At 41.2% G+C, this 19,280-nt stretch overlaps 1 protein-coding gene across 1 annotated transcript; it reads right to left on the reverse strand.

The window, feature by feature from the left end:
- Positions 1-666: 666 nt before the first annotated feature.
- On the reverse strand, positions 667-14,637 carry fam171a2b (family with sequence similarity 171 member A2b). Its single transcript, XM_005725740.2, has 8 exons — positions 14,325-14,637; positions 9,809-10,036; positions 9,082-9,174; positions 7,018-7,176; positions 6,522-6,701; positions 6,310-6,423; positions 5,683-5,809; positions 667-5,081 (listed from the first exon to the last, which is right to left on the reverse strand). The coding sequence occupies exons 1-8, from the start codon at positions 14,419-14,421 to the stop codon at positions 3,593-3,595; spliced, it is 2,487 nt and encodes an 828-aa protein (XP_005725797.1). The 5' UTR covers positions 14,422-14,637; the 3' UTR covers positions 667-3,592.
- Between the last annotated feature and the right edge of the window lie 4,643 nt (positions 14,638-19,280).

Genomic DNA, 19,280 nt, shown 5'->3' on the forward strand with positions numbered 1-19,280 from the left:
TTTGACGTGCGGGAAAAAAATTGCGGAATTATAAAAACTATATATGAACATTTTTTTGCATTTCAAACAGTGCATAAGTTATGTGCAAATATGTATGTTGATGTTCCTGAAGTTTCTATCAACAAGGAAACTGAAACAATACTTCAGCACTTATGAAGAAGGGGTGGGATTAATTATATGTGCATACTTCCCACTCCTAGATGATTAGAATATGTAAAACATTACTGTTATTATTGTATACTTTATTTTGGGGTTTTTTTTTAAATCAAAGTAAATGAATTTATTTTACTTTATTTATTTGAAAACACTTAGTTTTCTAAATATTTGATACCTCAGGTTTACTTTATTCTTTTATCTTCTTGTCAGGTTTTTTGCCTGCTTCCTGATTTAGTTTGGCAGTGAGTTGTGTTTTGTGTCTTGTATTTAGATTTCCTTTAATTGTATCTTTGATCTTGATTAATTTCAGCTGTTTCTTTTCCTCCAGCTGTTTCCTCTCTCCTTGATTGCCCTCAGTATCCTTTGGTGGAACATCTATTTGCCATCTATTTGTTCTGCTACATTCACTTATCCAACAGCTTGAGTTTGCTATTTTTCTTCATGGACTTTTGACCTAATTAGAGGCTAGTTTTGATGTGGTTTTTTAAAATAAAATCCCAAACACAGACAGACCGTGGGAACAAATTTATTTCTATTTTGTCTCATGTACAGAAAGTTGAATCAATTTACAGTTTACAAACAACTGACCAGGTGAATGAAGCCGATGATTTACTGCACAGGATGAAGGCCTACAGCTCAGTCCTCTTGATGCTCTTAACTATCAAAAACATCCAGCGCGGTAGGTTGCCAGATTTGAAGTTTCCTCTCGGGGATTCGGTGTCAAATCGTTCACCAAATCTGAGAAAACACTTCATTAGCAAAACATAAACAAGCAAGAAAAGCCACGATTGCACAACTCAATACTTTCCATATCTGGTTCAAAAAAATAAAAGTACACTTACAGCAGTGGGCGCAACATTTTAGCAGGATTCGATTCATGGTTGTGCTATTCTTCAGACTTTGAGTTACATCACATTTTCAGCTTGTTCCGTAGGCTACTGACACAGGCTTATGAACAGCAAGCGAATGCTACAAAGGACCAACATGTCAGCATGACTTTTATACAGCCGTTTTCCCTTCATAAGCAACCCATTACTCTGCAAAAACCACCAACAAAACAGCCGTCAGCCTCGCTAAGTTCACAGTTGTTGAATAGGCAGTGGTGATGCTAGTAACAGCAGGAGCGTGTTGGTCAGTATGTTATCGTTGTAAACATTTACGACCGGAAGTGAATTTCGTTAGAACTGGATTAAGGGAAAAGTCAGTGTATCTTCATGAAGTTCATTTGGCAACACAGTCCAATGCATCATTTTGTGCCAAACATCCTTGTTATCAATAATAATAGTTTAAAAAAAAATCATTAAAAACACCCTATTCTACATTTAACATGCACATTGTATACACATAAAATCTCATATAGATCATACCATTTACAGGTTCCGTGAAAAAAGAGGATAGATACAAGAAATTAAGATATCCAAGGACGGAATAGCCGCAAGAAAAGTTGTCTGTTTTGGCAGGCATGCTCCCCAGAGTGACGCGTGTTGCTGTTGTTGTTACCGCAATGCAGTGTGCTTATCAGTGCCTGCCGATCTCGACAGTGAGTTTAGGTGACCGCTGACTGCATTTTAAAAAGGGACCGGCATGCCTATCACTCGATCCTATGTGAAAGAAGGCACTTACAGGAGAGAAGTGGTTCAGGCTCTGTCTACAGGCAACCCCCGCTGATCTCAGTAGGATATTTCAGAAACAGTAAGTCTTCAAGTAAAAGCGGTTTGGAACTACGCTTGTTTCTTGGCGTTTAGGGGTTGTCTAGCAGGAACTTGTAGGGGAGGGCTTTTGGTGCCTTCTGTTTATTTCATACATTCATATGCATGCAACCTTCCTATACCAAATGGTCTTTCAAATATCTGGGCATGTATTTACACAAGATAAATGGGTCATTCCATATAAAATCAGCCCAATCTGGGAAAAAAAAAAAAAAATCCCACCTGACCCCCTCAGAAGCTTCCACGGCTCCCCCCCTCAAATTTAATGAGGCCATGCAAATTTTTACCTTCATTCTATAAATACTGTCCAAGTTAAAGGCCCTCAAAGTACACAGGGTTTTACTTGAGTTTTTAACATCATAAATGTTAGAAACTGTGAGCAAATCAATGTTACACCATCTCCAAGTGTCACAGTCTAAAAGCCATAATGTTGCTTTTGATGAACACAGATTTTACATAAACAACTCTAATATTTCACCAGAGAAATGACATTGGTGCTCACATACTGTGTTTAATCATTTTGATAAATCACATTTATCCAAAAATTTTAGGTTCTAAAGAAGTTTTTCAAAATCCTTGAGGGTCTCCAAATTTTCTTTGGCCATTACTTTTGTTCAGCGCAAGTGTTCTCATATGTTGACCTATACTCAGAGCATCCACTCGTCCTGAGACCCTTTGGGTTGTGACAGAGTGGGTGTGAAATTGAAGTTTTTAACAGAGCTTTAATGTGAATTAAAAAGAGCTGAATTTTAAACCACTCTTAGGTATTTTGAGGGCTTATAACTGTAAAAATATCCACAGTATTAAGGTGAAACCTTACATTTCTTTATTACAGATGCTGTTGTATAAAAAATCTGCTGATTCAAACAGGGTCAGGTGGGAGGCACTGACTGATTTTTACTGGAATGACCCAAATGCAACAAAGTCTCTGCTGGCCAAAACTCTCACCAAGAGAAGAAAGGCAGAAATGCGTACTTTTGGCAAAATTGTACAGTAGATCACTGTGATATTACAGAGAAGATGGAGATGATGCTGAACAGTTCAAATCATTACTATTTGAGTAAGTAATTACAACACATGAACACAGTACAGGAGGAAGAGGAAATCAAGAACATCCCTGAAGGAGCAAAATGCAAGTTGCACGTTGGACTTTATAATATTTCTGTAATCTGTTCACAAGAGCTCAAGGACAAACTTTCACAACTTCCTCAGACAGGGAAGCTGTTTCGGAGTAGAGAAGAAAAAAGAAGCTCACATCTTCTACAGTCATTGTGAGCATCTGGGTAGAATTAGTCCAGGGAAAAAAACCTAATTTGCCAAGAATTCCCATCAGTCCCATAAAAAATGCCATCCACTTCCAAATACTCTGTAAGTATCAATCAATAAGTTATCAAATTATTAGCAAGTGCTCTATTCTTATATTTTGCTCTATAAAATGGCTATTTCCACAGTCAGTATGTGCAATGGCTCAGACCATGGTTCAGTGACAGGTGATAGGAGACGGGGTTCACAATAAACTGGACAGATTTCAATCTACAACTCAGTGGAAACCAGAGGGATTAACTGACAGTGAGGCTACGAGAGTAACTGGCAAACACAAAGGTCAAACAACAACCTGGATATGGATTGGTGAAGCAGTGGCTGTGCTTATTGTGACCTCCCTCTCGGTGATGTGAAAGACTCCTCTTTCACAAGGCTGTTATAGTTCCAGTGTTCATTCAAAAAGCTCACTTCCTGGGGTGGAAGACCATCAGAGGCCTGTCTTCGATCTTCTGCCAGGGGCTCTTCTTGTTCTCATCTTTGTCCTCGGAATCATCCTCTGGACTGGTCATGGAGTCGCGGCGGTTCTCGCTGTTGCTGCTGCGGCTGCTGTTCACGCGGCTGCGTCCTCTTCTAGGGATGGTGGATCCTCGGGAGGACGGGCCTTCGTCCAGAAGAGGGGTTAGGGAGTTCTCCTCGGGAGAGACGGGACGTCCCTCACTGCTGCTGGGCTCGCTGTGGTCAGGGTAGGCCAGCTTGGAGTAACTCTTCCCGCCGCTGCTGCTAACACCGTGGCCCTTCCGTCCTCCCGTCCCCCAGCGCTCATCTTTTCCCTTTCTATTTCCAGCTGATTTTCGCTCTTGGGCCTCCAGAGGCGGTTCCAGGTTGACATCCCGTGGAGTGCTGCTGGAGCCACCTCCGAATCCACCACCGCCACTGAGGTCATTCCCAACATCTATGTAGGAGTGGCGCACGTGAGCATTAGCTCGACCATCAAGAGAGATGAACCACGCCCTCGGGTGTTGTTTAACTCCAAGTTCCAGGAGCTTCTTCTCTGTCAGAGCTTGCAGTTCCCCGTTCATTTGAGCCATGGTGGAATCGTTGAATAGCACTGGGATGGTCACAGGTCCCCCGGACGAGTCAGATGCCCAGCTCGGTTCTTCAGAGTCGTCGCCTTGAGATCCTCCTTGCTGTTGCTGCTGCTGGCCTTGTTTCTGGGAGTGGTGGTGATGGTGCTGCTGCCCTCCTCCCATCTGTGTGCCATCTTTGTCGTGATCCTTCTGGTCCTTGCCATCTTTGCCAGAAAACTCAGATGGCAGGCGCATGTAGTGGGCGGGGATAACCAGGGTTGGCACCATGCTACGGTACATGTTCTCCTTCATCTGGTCAATGGAGCTGCAAAAGATGATCTGACCTGGTTGGGTGTTGAGGGAAGTAGGTCGGGCAAGGCTGTCTGCTGCTGCTGCGGAATAATCCGGAGGCTTGTCGGACTGGCTTGGGACGTAGCCTTGGAAGCGAGGTGGGGACGGGGGATCGGAGGAGTACCCTCGATTGTCGTTGGCGTTGTGGTGTCTGTGATAGTCGGACTCCTTGTTGTCTTTGGGGCTGTAGTTCCGGTTGTAGTCGTCATGCAGCAAAGGGCTGTCCAAGTTGTTGGTCTCTGTGGCACGTGTAACCTTCATGGGGAAGCTTTCACCCCGTTGGGAACCTGACGCATTTTTACCCTTTGCGTGTCGCAGCATGTGGGCTGGAACATGCTTAGTTAAATCCTCCCTTGAACTCTGGTAGTCTCGCGATGGCGACAAGTCAGATTTGTCATTGGAGGGGCCTGATTCGACATGACCTCCACAGATCAGATTTAGCCGTGACGTGGATGTGCCCTGGTCTCTCTTAGCACCGTTTAGATTGGACGTGTGAGGTTTGCCTTGCTGTCGACGTGGTTTCAGACACTTCCGTCTGAAAGATAAACAAAAACTGAAAGTCAGAAGGAAGCGAAACAGCTGCAAAAAAGGGGAGGGATTTCAAAAACTGTCTAATGAAGCAGGAACCCCATAAAGCCAGTTTTTAAGACCTTTATCATAGGCAAGATCAGTACATCGCTGGAAAAAACAGGTACACTATCTGACGCATGTTTCTTGCCCTCTGGTGGATTATTTGTGTACTGCAGTACTCAATAGCTCCCTTAATTTGGCAAAGTTCCATTTCAAATAAAGTATGAATGCTTATTGTACACAGTAAACTTTTAATTAGTTTTTCATATGTTATTTTATAGTAAAAAAAAAGGAAACATGTCTACTGGAGTATCTTTGCTCAAAATAAGCTTTCTTCGGACCTTAATTAAGCCCACATTTAAAATAAGCTGTTTTGGATGTGTAGAACAAGCCCGTCCTCTGGTAAGCTATTTTCCTTATAATTGGTCACCCCTCATAAACAGCAGGTGGGTGTGGTCCTAATTTATTGATAGTAGAAAAAAATAGGCTTTGCAGGACTAAAATAAACCCACGTTTTGCTACAAATAGAAACCTAAAAGTGAGACCTGGACCTATGCTCCCCACACCTGCAGTAGTAGAGCAGCACACAGAGCAGGATGAGCACCAGCAGGGCCAGCGATCCCAGGATGGAGAGCAGGAACAGAGTGTGGTAGGTGGTGATATCCCTCAAGCCTGGATGAGACAAACCTAAACCTGCAAGACATCATTGCAAAAGTTAACTCAGATTCATTCATAGCATGTCAGCTCCCTATTATGCTGTCCAAACAACTGCTAGTTTGTCTGTAAAGTGAGGGAGGAGGAAAGAATTTGATTTACATTGATCATGAAATAATCAGGAACTTGGTTCAGCTGATAATAGCTACATGACGCCACCCATTGGTTTTGCTGTTACCATCTTGGTGTCTGTTTCAGCCGGAGGAGTCACCCCCTGGTGGCCATTAAAAACGGATGCAAGTTTAAGGAAGCTATCATTTTTCATACGATCAATGCTTCAAACTCAAGGTTATTTAACCTTGTCCTACAAAATCACCTTGTTTATTGATTTATTATTGAGTTCCTCAGGGATGATAAAGTGAATCTTATAGTAAAGGCTTCTCCAGCTTCTTGTTATCTGTGTTTCCACAGCAGTAAAAAGGCACATGAAGAGTCACCAGTTAACATTTTACCAATAACAGCCATTTCATTTTCAATACCTGAAGACGTCGGAAAGGCAGCCAACCAGTATCCCATCTGAGGAACCACGACGTTCCAGACAAACTGCGTCCCGTCCTTTTTGATGTAGCCCGTCCCGTTCCGAACCCACAGCCCTGGAGGAAAGAAAATGATCAGCAGCCTCTAAGTACAGTCATACATACATAGTTTACATTAATAAAAGACTATTTGTAAGTTTTAGCACACAGCTTACCCGTCTTTGGCTGATACAGCCAAGCGGGCACACTCGTGGCCATCCTGTTTCGGGTGTCTGATGGCAGCGGCACAGAGATGTGGATCGGATCTGAAACGCGGATCACGCTGCCATCTTTATCAAAAAGCTGAATGCTGACCACTGCCAGCGCCGTCAAGTCCATCCACCCAGTTTCTGCACCTGTATTGGTGGTGAGGCACAAATACAAACAGCTAAAAATGAACAGAATAATAACTCTGATCTTCATTTTGCTACCAGACGGTGGTATACGAGTGACCATAAATGACAATAACTTAGCAAAGTAGCAGCAATTTATTTACAGCAAGCTTATAGTCAGATCTGGGACAACTATTTCTAAAGCACACTAAAATATCCATGCAAACTGCGGTGCAAATTTTTATTGGAAAGACCTAGAAATGAAACCTCCTCAGATGATCCAGAAAGGCACAGAAACTTGGACCACACTGTAACATCAGTTTGACAGACTGACACTGACCTGAGCTGTTGGTCTCTTGGCCCAGCAGGAAGGGAAATCCCCCGATTTCATACTGGCTCCTGGCTGTGGTCAGCACAGCAGTGAGTGCTGTGTAGTTGGAGCTGGACGGCAGCTGAATGGACTTCCTCTGGAGCTGCACCAGCGGCTGGTTACGAGCCCCTGAAAAAGAAACAATCCCCTCCTCACAGTCTATCACGCCTACAACCACCGTGTTTGTTTCTAAAGCTCAAAAAGGTGTAACGATATATGTGTGAGTGCATCACAGCTGTACGGAGGCGGCTGCGACTGAGCTATATTTGTAATAATAACGCACAGCTCTTCTAGGCTTAAGGTTGTGGAGAGGGGTGTGAATCCTTAATTATGGCTTATCTGTTTGTTTGTTTATCTCATTATTAGCAGGATTGTGGAGGATTTGCCACAAAATTTCTTGAAAGATGGAGACTGCTACAACTCAGAAGTGGTTAATTTTTGGAGTGGATCCAACTCTGGATACAGTAACTGTTTAACCATAGACAAGAAAAACTGGTTACACGTTCACAAATATGCATTACTTCGCACTGAAGTAAGTAAAATTAGGAAAAAGAAAACAAACCTGATCAAAATCCCTGCTGGGATCCAGGGATTTCATTTATACAGGGTGTGGAGGGAATACAGTACAGTCTCAGAGCTCTGCTGTTGTGTAACGGCTCAGTCACAGGAGGGTAAAAACAGGAACCACTGAACTGTTTCATGCTCAGTAATTGATCACAATAGTTGTGGTGACCAAATGTTCACCCAGAAGTTTAATGTGCAACGCCCTCAACCTGTCCACTCTCAATACAAAGTAGTATTTTTACTCAGTTGTATATCGAATTTGTATCCTATTTTTATCTTATTGTATATTTTATTCTACTGTATATAGTATTTTATTTTATTCTATTCTGTACAGTTGTCTACAGTATATTATTTGTATTGTATTCTAATTTTTGCTATATAACTTTTGCACTGTCCACTTCCTGCTGTGACAAAACAAATTTCCCACGTGTGGGACTAATAAAGGTTATCTTATCTTTATCTTATCTCATCTGGTTGCCAGTTGGTTGTATTCTGGTTATATTCCTACACAGGTGAGGTGTCAGAGGTGTCGTGTGTGGATGCGAGGAAGAGATGACCCAAACGCAGGACATTGATTTATGAAGGATTACCACGGTGTTTATTATGGGCTGGATGAACAAATATTGACTGACTGAACTGAAAACACACACACAGAAACAGCAGTGACAACGTCAATGACAAGACAATGAACTGATGAAACTGAGGGACTTAAATACACAGGCTAAATGATGAGCGATTAGGGGCAGGTGAGTAAACAGCTGGACTCAATCTGACTAATGATAAATGGGAAGATAACTAGAACATAATGCACACAGACTAGGGCTAACACAATAAAACAGGAAGTGGAACATACGGAAGATAAACAGTGAATATGAACTGAAAATACCGGGTCAACGACCCAGGAAACCTGACATGAGGCTGTCGAGCACCATTGTAATTGTGCAGTTAAATTGCCCCTGAAGCAACGGCATCGCTGTCTGTGGATTCATTTCTACATTTCTGTTTCAGATCTTTGAGTTTCAGGCTGAACTCTGAACATAAGCCAGTTAGTGTGAACTTCTGTGCAACAGATTTGCTATTTTCCGCATTTTGTTGCAGTTAATCACCAAAAAGTCACAAACAGATTGCATGTAATTAGCAACTTGCCTCCTTTCAAACGCAAATTGATATCCGGCTGTCTCTTCTTACTGAATTTTATTGCTAATTTGACACACCAAGATTGCTTTCAAGACCAAGACAGCAACTGATTGGGAGTGGGTGCAGAACCAATTCAAAACAACCATTTAAAAGGCAACGAGATTGCGAGATTGTGATGATCTGCAATAATTCTGGTATTGAAAAATAAAAAATAAAAACTCAAATGGCCAAACTGAACAATCCAAATCACCACAACAGGACTATCGTTTTCTAATGAGTCTATATTATATTAAATATGTTCTGCATGAGGCTTTTTTTAGAGGCTGTTTTTACCTGGAGACCCAGAGAGCACCTGCAGGACGTCATCGTACAGAATAAGAGTTCCCGGCCTCTGAACGAGCAGGTACAGGCTGACTGCTGCATACACTACAAGAAGAAGAAAACGAAATCAGCAGATTTCACAGGTGCAGGAACACTGCTGAGACAGAGTTTGTTTTACCACTCAAAATAATAAAAATAACCATCATCTAGGCAAAAGCAGCTCCATAACCTCGAGGCTAAAGGGAAAAAAACTGGATTCTGTGGGTGAATTACACATGATGCAGTTTTTAAATCCAGTCTCCTCGTCCTCATCGACAGGCCCGACTGAGATTTGAAAACTCCAGCGACAAAACAAAAAAGACATTTTTTTATTCCCACAATTAAAAACAAGAGATCCTGTGATCCTGTTCTAAAAAAACCTGAGCTGTGGCACTACCAGGCTTTATGCAACAGAAATGCTGCTTCCATTTTAATCACAGCAGTATCGAAGCCAAGCGCACCCTTTGGAGTAACCTTAAAATGGATGAGGTAGGTCAACAGGTAAAAAATTGTTTAAACTTCCAGCTGTCAACTCCTCCTACAGCTTCCACATAGCTTTTATTATCTACTGGATGTATATAAAAGATGGACATAGCATCTAATGTTTCTATATCCGACATTTTAAAGGCTCAACGTTACCGTTACGGTACTTGCCAAGTAGAGAAAAAAGCAAACAAGTCGTAAAATGCGCTGGACTTACGTGGGATGCGGCTGGAGTGCCAGGGCACAGAGTTGGTGACGTAGTCTTGTTTGGAGGCTGTAATAATGACCCATGTTCCCGCACGGTACAGGAAGTTGACCCTCACCACGCCATCCTTGCCAGCACGGCTGGACGCCAACAGGGTCTGGTTACCGTGTACTTCCACCTGAGCGTCTGCCAACTGGGACAGGTCGCTGTTGTCGAACACCTGGACTCTTATTTGCACCTCTGCAAGGAGAAAAATAGGGAGAGTAATTAGCCAGTAGCTAACTGATGAGTGTTTTGAACAAACAAGGCTAATATTTTGTCAATTATTGAACAAAATAAAAGACATTTCTTCTATAACATTTCTGTCATATTAAAAACGAAGCTTTCCGATTCACCACTCTTGTGTCGTCTCATTAAACTGCAGTTTTAAAGATCTAATTACACTTGAGTATGGCTCAATTTATCAAGTCACCCTCAGCTGTCCTACAAGGACGGCATAATTATGCAGCAGCGTTACAATGTCATTCAAAATGACCTACACGGAGCGAAGGCCGCATAATTACCATGAAACACAGCATGTGCCCCAACAGGTGAAATAAAAACATTAAATACACTTTGTATTTTATTTACTATAAGAATTAGAATTGCCTGAGGAGATAATCAGGCTTTAGGTTTAATCACATTAACAGAGATGGTTTTTGTATTAAAAGTTTTCTGAAAAGTTATGTTTAAAAATGGTAATGTTAAATTTCCTCAGTTAATTACTTACATTAAATAAGTTCAAATTAAAGTAATTAATGATTTTTGCTATAAGTGTTCAGAAAGTTTATGTTTAAATATGCAAATATATTCCTATTAAGTAAGTATTAAATTACATACGTACAAGTGACAAAATTGGGTTAAATAAACTTTTTAACTTCATTTTTCCATAAAAGAAAGATAATAGAAGCAAAATGGCCCAATATTTAAAAACATGTGTTTTTGTCTATAGTTAGCAAACAGCACTGTTAAATCATCTAACAGTTCATATCGACTCATAGATATTCAGGATGTTTAGCTGACAATAATATTTTTTGTGCTGATGAAAAAAAGTCATGGTGATTCTCAGTATTAACTGACTTTCATGTATATAAAAGGTAGTTTCGTTTTTTAAAACAATGAAATCTCTTTTGCCTGACTCTATTAGACTAAATTCAGGGTGCTTTATGTTCTGAAGTATGTTATAAAATAACACAGCAAAAACCGCAATGATGAGCAAGTGCTTTGGCGACAGCGGGAAGGAAAAACTCCCCTCTAACAGGTAGAAAACTCTGGCATAGCCATTAAGGGAAGGGAAGTTATCTGCCACGACTGGCACGAGGGTGAGTGGAGGAGGACAGGACAAAGAACCGCTGTGGAAGTAAGCCAGAGATAAATAATAAGTAATAATTAAAGCAGAGTGGTGTATAAACACGCAGTGAGTGGAACAAAAATCGAAATAATCTTATTTATCCTTTACTAAGCCTTGTAGCTCCTCCCACTTTAAGCCGGCTTTCTTCTGATTGGCTAACCCTTGTAAACTGAAGGTTTGAACATCAGGTGGGTGGGGCTTCTGTGCCTGAGATGAGAGCTTAAAGGTATCTCCTCTTACTGACATCACACAGATCCAAGACCAGAAAAAAATTGCTTAAAGCTGACTGTAGGTCAGTCTGCAGCATGATCTATTGTGCATCCACCGTAGTAACAATATAACTACATGACAGAAAATTAGGAAAAGCATAATAGGTCTCCTTTAAGGGCATTGGCGACTATAACATCACCAGGAGGTGTAACTTATGTTGACCCCACAGCATGTATATTATGAGTCAACAGATGTGACTGATGAAGAATGCATTCAGAGTTTTAAATGTATTGACCGGTGAGCTGTGTGCGCTGCTGCTGCAGACTAATCACTTCCAGCAGGGGATGATTGTTGTTGTTAGTTTGATGATGATGTTTGTAGTCATCACAGCCACACCCGCCATAAATCCGTTGCGTGGCTATTTCCACCCCTCATCCCCTCATCATTCTTGTCAGCTCGGGAACATTTTCTCATCTCGTCTCTTGGACGACGTAGATGTGGGTCATGCTGGGGATGTTCCCATGGATACAAGCTGACACTCCAAAAAGCTGGCTTGTTGTGTTTCAGTCCCTGAAGGACTGCGAGCTAAAACCGCGCAGGCCTCCAGTGACAAACCCCTCGATGCACAACTCTTCCAGAGACAGCAGCTAATGGCCGCATTCAGATAATAAGCAGTATGTTTGTGTGTGGGTGTTTGTGTGTCCATATCCACGGTGCATGCATAAATGCTGCCATCCATTAACATAAATTGTCCAATAAAGGCTCCTTTGTGCGTGTGTGTGTGTGTAGAGAGGATTTCCTCAATCTGGGCTCCTCACTTGAAGGCTTGAAGCAGCTCCATTGACACAAACACAGAGAGTCACAGTGAGACACAGTGGGAATTTTTCACTCCCTCAGTGTCCTTCAGAAGTGATTCAGTAGACGCATCACAAAACACAACTTAAATTCACCGAATGGTTGTCAAAATCGAAGGCAGGAAGCCTCTTATTTCTTGTACAGTTTGTGCTTTTCTTTTAATATAATCGCCATAAACTCTTCTTTAGGGACTGAAATGTCAAAGTGGCATTGTTTTTGAACCCATTATATCTTTTACAGCAAGATTATTTAAAGGCTCTGATTGTGTTTATCATACCTGCGCTGTTTCTGTTATCTCTGACGTTATGTTTTAAAGTCATATGCAAAAAGGAGTAAACCTGACTCAATATGGATGCAAAGAAAAATCTGCAGACGGATTACGCTTTGGTGTAAGCTTGTTTTGATTTAATCTATTTCCTTCCAAAACAAGCAACATCTCCACCAACCCAGATAGCAAACAATGTATGGTCTGTGTTTCACATCTGGAGTTTACTTATTAGTAATGTTTGGCCTCGACTAACTCAGCCTTTGTCAATTAAATGACCAACTGTTAGAAAAGAGTTAAATGTTCACAGAAATTCAGTGTAACATCATAAAAAGGAACGAGTGAGCCAATATTTGGTCTTACTGGGTAAGAAAATGATTCGAAAAATGTGTTTTTTTTAACTAACACATGTTTGGACTTGCTTTCAGCCACATGTGCAGTTTTCTCATGGGCCACATTTGTCTTCGACCAACAATGTTGGCTGAGGGTGAATCTGGCTGCTCCGACTCAGTCACAGGACCACAGTGCAAGGGCCTGATCTCAGATGTGTCGTGACAGTAGCTGACCCAAAGAACACCTGCCAGGGCTGTAACCGAGCAGTAAGTACATAAAGCGACACAACTTAGACCCGAATGTGTCAGCAATCTGACATTTCTAAATACAGGAATAGATTTGTAGCATTGTGCAAATGCTTGCAGGTCAGGAGAACTGCTGAGCTGTTCCCGAAACAAGCCTGACGCATCAATTAAATGACAATTTCCTCCCTCGAGGCAAAGGTGCAAAATCTATGTTAAAAAGTTAGTTTAACAGACAAAACATTTCTTAAAGGAGAGGTGGAAGCAGCATTCAGAACCTTTTTCTAAAAGTTAAAGTGACAATATGAAAACTAAAGTGAAGAATTATCAATAGAAATCCACTTTTCACTGCACAGAATAAAAGATACAGGACCACTAAAGAACATTTTAGGAACGGTTTCGCAATCTTCTGTAGTTCCAGTTTATTATTAGCTTGCTTTTGAGACTCTACAAATAAGGACGATGATTAAAAAGAAGAACATTTCCTTCTACGGTGTGGAGCTGTAAACGGAGAAGGTCACAACAGGAAAGCACTGCAAGTGCAAGTAACTCAAATGCTGTATACTCAGTTACATTCCTGCACTCTCTGTGCCTGTGACCATTCATGCATGTCAAAAATAGCTTCAGGCATGCATAATGCAATGTAATTACATAATGTCCTTAAACATGCACCACAATAATATAAACACGGAGTATGTTAAGGCCTCTGCTGAAGCATTACTTAACGGAACAATAGCGGGAGGGTTTCTCATGCAGGGGAATTGATTTTGGAGTGAAGAAATCTAAAATGTTGGCTCAGGGACTGACACATTTCCAAGACCGCAGGCCCTCCTGCTCTCACCGTTACTCACTGTGCAAAGCAACAATGACACACATGAAGGCCCGGCTTAGTTGGGCCTGACACTGCACAGGAACAACAGACTCGGGCCTGCGCTCACATCTGAATCTCTCACATCTGCACAGCACGGGGACATAACCAGCTCACGGCCACCAGCGTGGCCTCTCTGTCAAAGCAACTCGCAGATATTAAAGAATCTATACCGCCAAAAGACGACGCTATCCCGGGGCAAGCACGGCAAAAAGCCTCGCCTGTAGTTAACCGTAAATATCTTTCAGGTTGCCATAAAATCAGGGCGCATCGCTGCACCGATCGACTGATTGTCGACAAAAGCCGTAAAAATGCAACCACTCCCATCTCCTCATTGTGCCGCATCCCCCGTATGGCGAGCTTACCCAGTGCTCCCTGATCTGGAAGAGATTTGGCCAGCGCCTCCCAGACCGCGCACACCGACACGAAGAGGAGCAAACGGGAGATGCAGTTGGCTGGCATCCTTGCAGCTACATCTCTAGTCCCAGACCGGCGGCCGTGTGTCCATATTTCTGATTTTTTTCCCCCCGTCAGACGTCTTTGAATGGAGCCGAGATGCTGCCGACTGTGTGGGCTTCGCCTTGTTTTTATTGTCTGAGGAGGAGCGCAGGAAAGAGAGCTACGTTTCCCTCTGCTGATCTCCAGTGGAACAGCGACCCATCTGCACTACTCTGATACCAATCTGGACCCTCCGTGGACCTTTAATCGGGAGGTCAAAGTCCCTGCTCGGATTGTGATTATTAATTATTAGATTATTAATCTCAGTTTTTCAGCTTTTTTTTTAAATCAATCAATGCGTGCGGAAATTACTTCAACCAAAATAATAATCTAGTTCATCAGCATTAAACAAGGACAGATATAACAGCAGGATAATGCAGTGTTGTTTCTGATGGCATCCGTCATAATAGGTGCTGACCTTTTGCTAACCATGTATTTTAGAGGCCAAAACTATGGAAGCCTGTTTCCGCCACTAAAAAAAAATATCCATAACTCGAAATTTCGACTTATTTTCTCAAAATTTCGACTTATTAACTCAAAATTTTGAGAAAAGTAACTCGAAATTTCGAGTTAGGGCAGCCAATCAGTAATCTATGTGAATGACGTCATTTCCTTGTTAGCCCCCAGGTATAAATGCTACAGCTAAGCTACCGGTATTACATCCAGTCATGAATGCACAGATTGCTGAGTATTTTCAGTGTGGCTTCAAAAATGATGAAATCCTTGTGTTATTAGTGGAATCACATGGCGTTACTATCAGCAAAAGTACTCGCGAAAGCGCCAATTTATTGTGATCAGGTTTTGAGTGCACGTTACTCTGCGCCATATGCTTCCGGGTAACAAGAAAGTGATCTCATCCATGTAGATTACTGATTGGCAGAGCTAATTCCGTTTCTCCAAATTTTCAGTTAATAAGTCGAAATTTCAAGAAAATAACTTGAAATTTCGAGTTATGGATACTTGTTTTTTGTTTTTGCTTTTTTTTGTGGCAGAAACGGGCTTCCATACGAACTGACTGATAGCTGGAGTTTAATGATACAAAACCATCAAATATTCCCACCTGAAATGATGCTAAATTTAGCATAAAAAAAACCTACAAAACATTTATGTTTTGTAGGTTTTTTTCATGATAAAAAGAATCTAAACTGTTACCGGACGTCCCAGCAAATTCATCCCAAGGTCAGACTGCAATGCTCAAAAAAACTACAGGCCTCAAAATGTTTGTCCATGACAGTATAATTAGAAGAAAACCGAACAAGTGTGGTTTATTTGGAAGGTCTGCAGAGAGAAAGCTGTTCTCTGTGAAAAGAATAGTGCAGAATAGCTTCGATCTGTTTCTGGACAAACCGCAACACTTCTGGAACAATGTCCTTTGGACAGATGAGACCAAAATGGCGATGTTTGTCAATGGCCAACCACGTCTGGAGAAAACCAAACACAGCACATCAGCACAAACACCCCATACTGACTGTCAGCACAAGCACGGAGGGCTTATTCTGCAGCCACAGGACTGGGTGTCTTCCAGACATTGAGTCGATCGTGAACTCCTCTATATACCAAAGGATTCAAATGAGACTGCAGCTGTCTGAGAGCTAAAGCGCTTCAACCTCAATGAACTGAAACAAAACAAAAGCCTTTCAGTCACAGCTCATCCAAGTGTCCATCGACCTGCATCAGGTCATACAGGAAACTATTACTTTAAGTTATTGCTGTTAAAGTTAGTTCTGAAAGTATTCAATCACAGGTTGTACTTGGTTTTGTTTGTTGCAGAGTTCTGCAAAAACGTTTTTTTGTTTGTTTTTTAATATAATGAGTTCCTCTTCTGTGGACAGGTATAAAAACTTCACTAAATAATTTATCAGTCACCTTAAAATATTTTTGGCACGTTATCTTTAACTTTCCCACCTTTTTTTATCTTATCTTACATGACTATATATGCCTGACTGACTGAGCCTGATTGATGTACGATAATATAACTTTTTTTTATCCCTTTGAAACTTTTTCTGTGACCCCAGTTCTTGAAATTGGACTTCTTTTTAAAATCTAGCTTTATTCATTTTAGTCACCACTCATTTGCAAGGAAGAAGTCACCTTCAGGTCCAATAATTAGCCCTAATGAGTCAGTGTGTGTATTCGGGTGTTTTAGTGGTTAAATCTTTTTCAAACGTTAACTTTGAGAGGCTTCCGTATTTCTCTTAATTTGTGCATTTACAGTAAATATCAAAGGAAATTTGATATCCAGCCAGCATGAAAAGCCTATAACAAGAACAATGTAATGCAAAACTGAATGTAGAAAAGTAACACTTTCTAGTTTCTGAAAGTATGCTTGTTTAGCTTGTTTAGCGTCCAGCTAAACAAGCTAAACAAGCATGGCACGTGCCATGCTGACAGATGTCTTTCATATCCCGCAGCAGCATTTCTTCATCATGGAGAAAAAATGTGACATACTGCTGAAATTAAATTTCCTTTTCTCATGTTAAGACATTTGGAGGATTTAATGTGAAAATATATCATATGATTCGATATGATGTGATATCAGTGTGAGCTGTGTGTGGCTCTTGTTGTAAAGTCAAAAGGAATAGCTATAAACACAAGGGATGCTCGGACATTTGACTACAAGAATAACAAAAACCTCCAGTAGCTGCGGAGGCTGACTGGCTGGAAACAGGTGTTGAGGACAACACAGGTGAAACTAATCAGAGGGGGGAAACGATCACAAAAGAAGGAAAACCAACCAAGATCAGTCAGAGACGTTATAAGAGAGAGACGCAGTGCTCAAAGAGTCCTGAACTGAAATCAGTAACAGAAAAGATGGCAGCAGAAGCAGAATTTAGGAGGGAAAAAGTGTTTTTGATGCAAAGTTTTTAAACTTTTTTTTGTTACTGGTGATTCTATGCACACACCTTTTATATGTTGTTGATCATTTAAATTATGCTAAATCTAAATAATGCTTCAAAATAAATAAATGTGGTGACTTTTAACGACTTCTGGTTTTGCGATGTCTGCTATTCTGATGAGGAGCTCGGTAAATCTAACTATAAATCTGTCTGTCTTTGGTTTCTTTGAGCAGAAAAGTTAAAGCACAGTGATTTTTTTCTCTCGCTCTGTTATTCACATCAGGGCAGAAATCCACAGACGGGCTTAGTGCTGGACTCTGTTCAGATCTTCCCTTCGATCCAGGTTTCGCTCTGTCTGCTTTCATCACTCACCAACGGCAGACGACTGTCATATTTATCATCTTTATTATTTAATTAAAATTCTTTGGCTTGAGGATTTTTTTCCCAGGCGATGTACAGAGGTGTTTGTAGATTTATTGTTATAAAAAAAGTGATACATTTGACACAGTGGTATTTCATTTTCATTACAGAAATCAAATCTCCTGTCTGTGGGGCTGCAATGGTTTTTCACATCTGCTTAGAGGATTTTATTGATGTATGAAATCAGGTGAAAATTTAGAAACTGTTTGGCTGAGCTCAAATATGAAGGAACAGGACAAAACAAACCTATGATATTTTAACGCTCTGCTATGGAGTTCAGTGTAGTCCTGGTTGTATGGATTCATGCAAATGTAAAAAGAGGTTTACTTCAAACACAGACACGTGGCTCATGTTTAAGACGAGCAGCAGGTGGCAGAGGTGAGAGAAAATGATGCCATTAGATTAAAAGATCTTGTGGAGGAAGGTGGGATTTTTCAAAGCATCGTCTCTGAAAGTGTCTCCACCTGAGACAGACATGTCTGACTGCACAAGCGTCAAGCTTAGGCGCTTTCCTTTTTTTGCAAAGCTAAGATAGTTGAGTTGGATGCAAATGAGATGCTGCACATTTTTATGTGTGTGGATGAGGCAGGATTTGACTTGAATAAAGTAAAGAGGCCTGAGTGGATGTGCCAGACCATCACAATGAGTGTTGCTAATGCTCAGCATGGGGTAATTTACCATGCTGCATCCTTGGGAGCTGCTCCACAGACTGGCTTCTTCAGCTGTTGTACATGGCCTCTCCAGTGCCCTCATTCCCCCAAATGAGAGGCTGACTGTGAAAGCCAATATGCCACCCAATGTGGAAATTTGTAGGTTTTCACCACTCGAGCCATGCGAGGGAACGGATTGAAAGCCACCAACAGATAATAATGAAGTTCCTGCCACTGAAGTCATTTAAACCCTAGTAAGGAATTCTTCTCTGTTTCGAGGTGGAAGGTGTATGATTGAGAAATTCATATTCAGATGTTCTGACTGTGAGGACATCACGCCACCGACTTGTTGAGGCTCAGGAAGGCATATAAAAGACACTCCCCTCTGTGTTTCAAGGGAAGTGATTGGATGTGATGTAGGAACAGCGATGTGGTGTGACACAGATGACAGATGTCCATGTGAGTGACCATAGTTGTATATTCTTTAATTTGTCATTTTACGTGGATCCTTCACCTCCTAAATTGATGATCCAAAGGCGGATTATAAACCAGGATGCTGCAAGAAGGTTTTCTGCCATGTTTGTCCCTCGCATGGCTCAAAATGATATGGATTCACTTATTTTGTCTTTTAACAATCAATGTAAATCTATTTTAGATACGGTGGCACCTCTGAAACTAAATGTTGTCCATTCTTCAAATTTCTGTCCTTGGATAAATGAAAGTATTCGAAATTTTAGGAGATATTGTCGCAAATTAGAACGTTTATGGAAGGCTTCCAAGCTTGAGGTCCATAGGGTACAGCTCAAGGAATCAATTTTCTCACTTAACAACATGATAAAAAATGCCAGAACGGAATATTTTGCTAATTTAATAGCTTCAAAAAAGAAAAATCCCAGAGTATTGTTTGATACAATTA

The sequence above is a fragment of the Pundamilia nyererei genome, unplaced genomic scaffold, assembly GCF_000239375.1.
Source record: "Pundamilia nyererei isolate P.nyererei 1_Seehausen unplaced genomic scaffold, PunNye1.0 scaffold00017, whole genome shotgun sequence".
Classification (NCBI taxonomy): Eukaryota; Metazoa; Chordata; class Actinopteri; order Cichliformes; family Cichlidae; genus Pundamilia; species Pundamilia nyererei.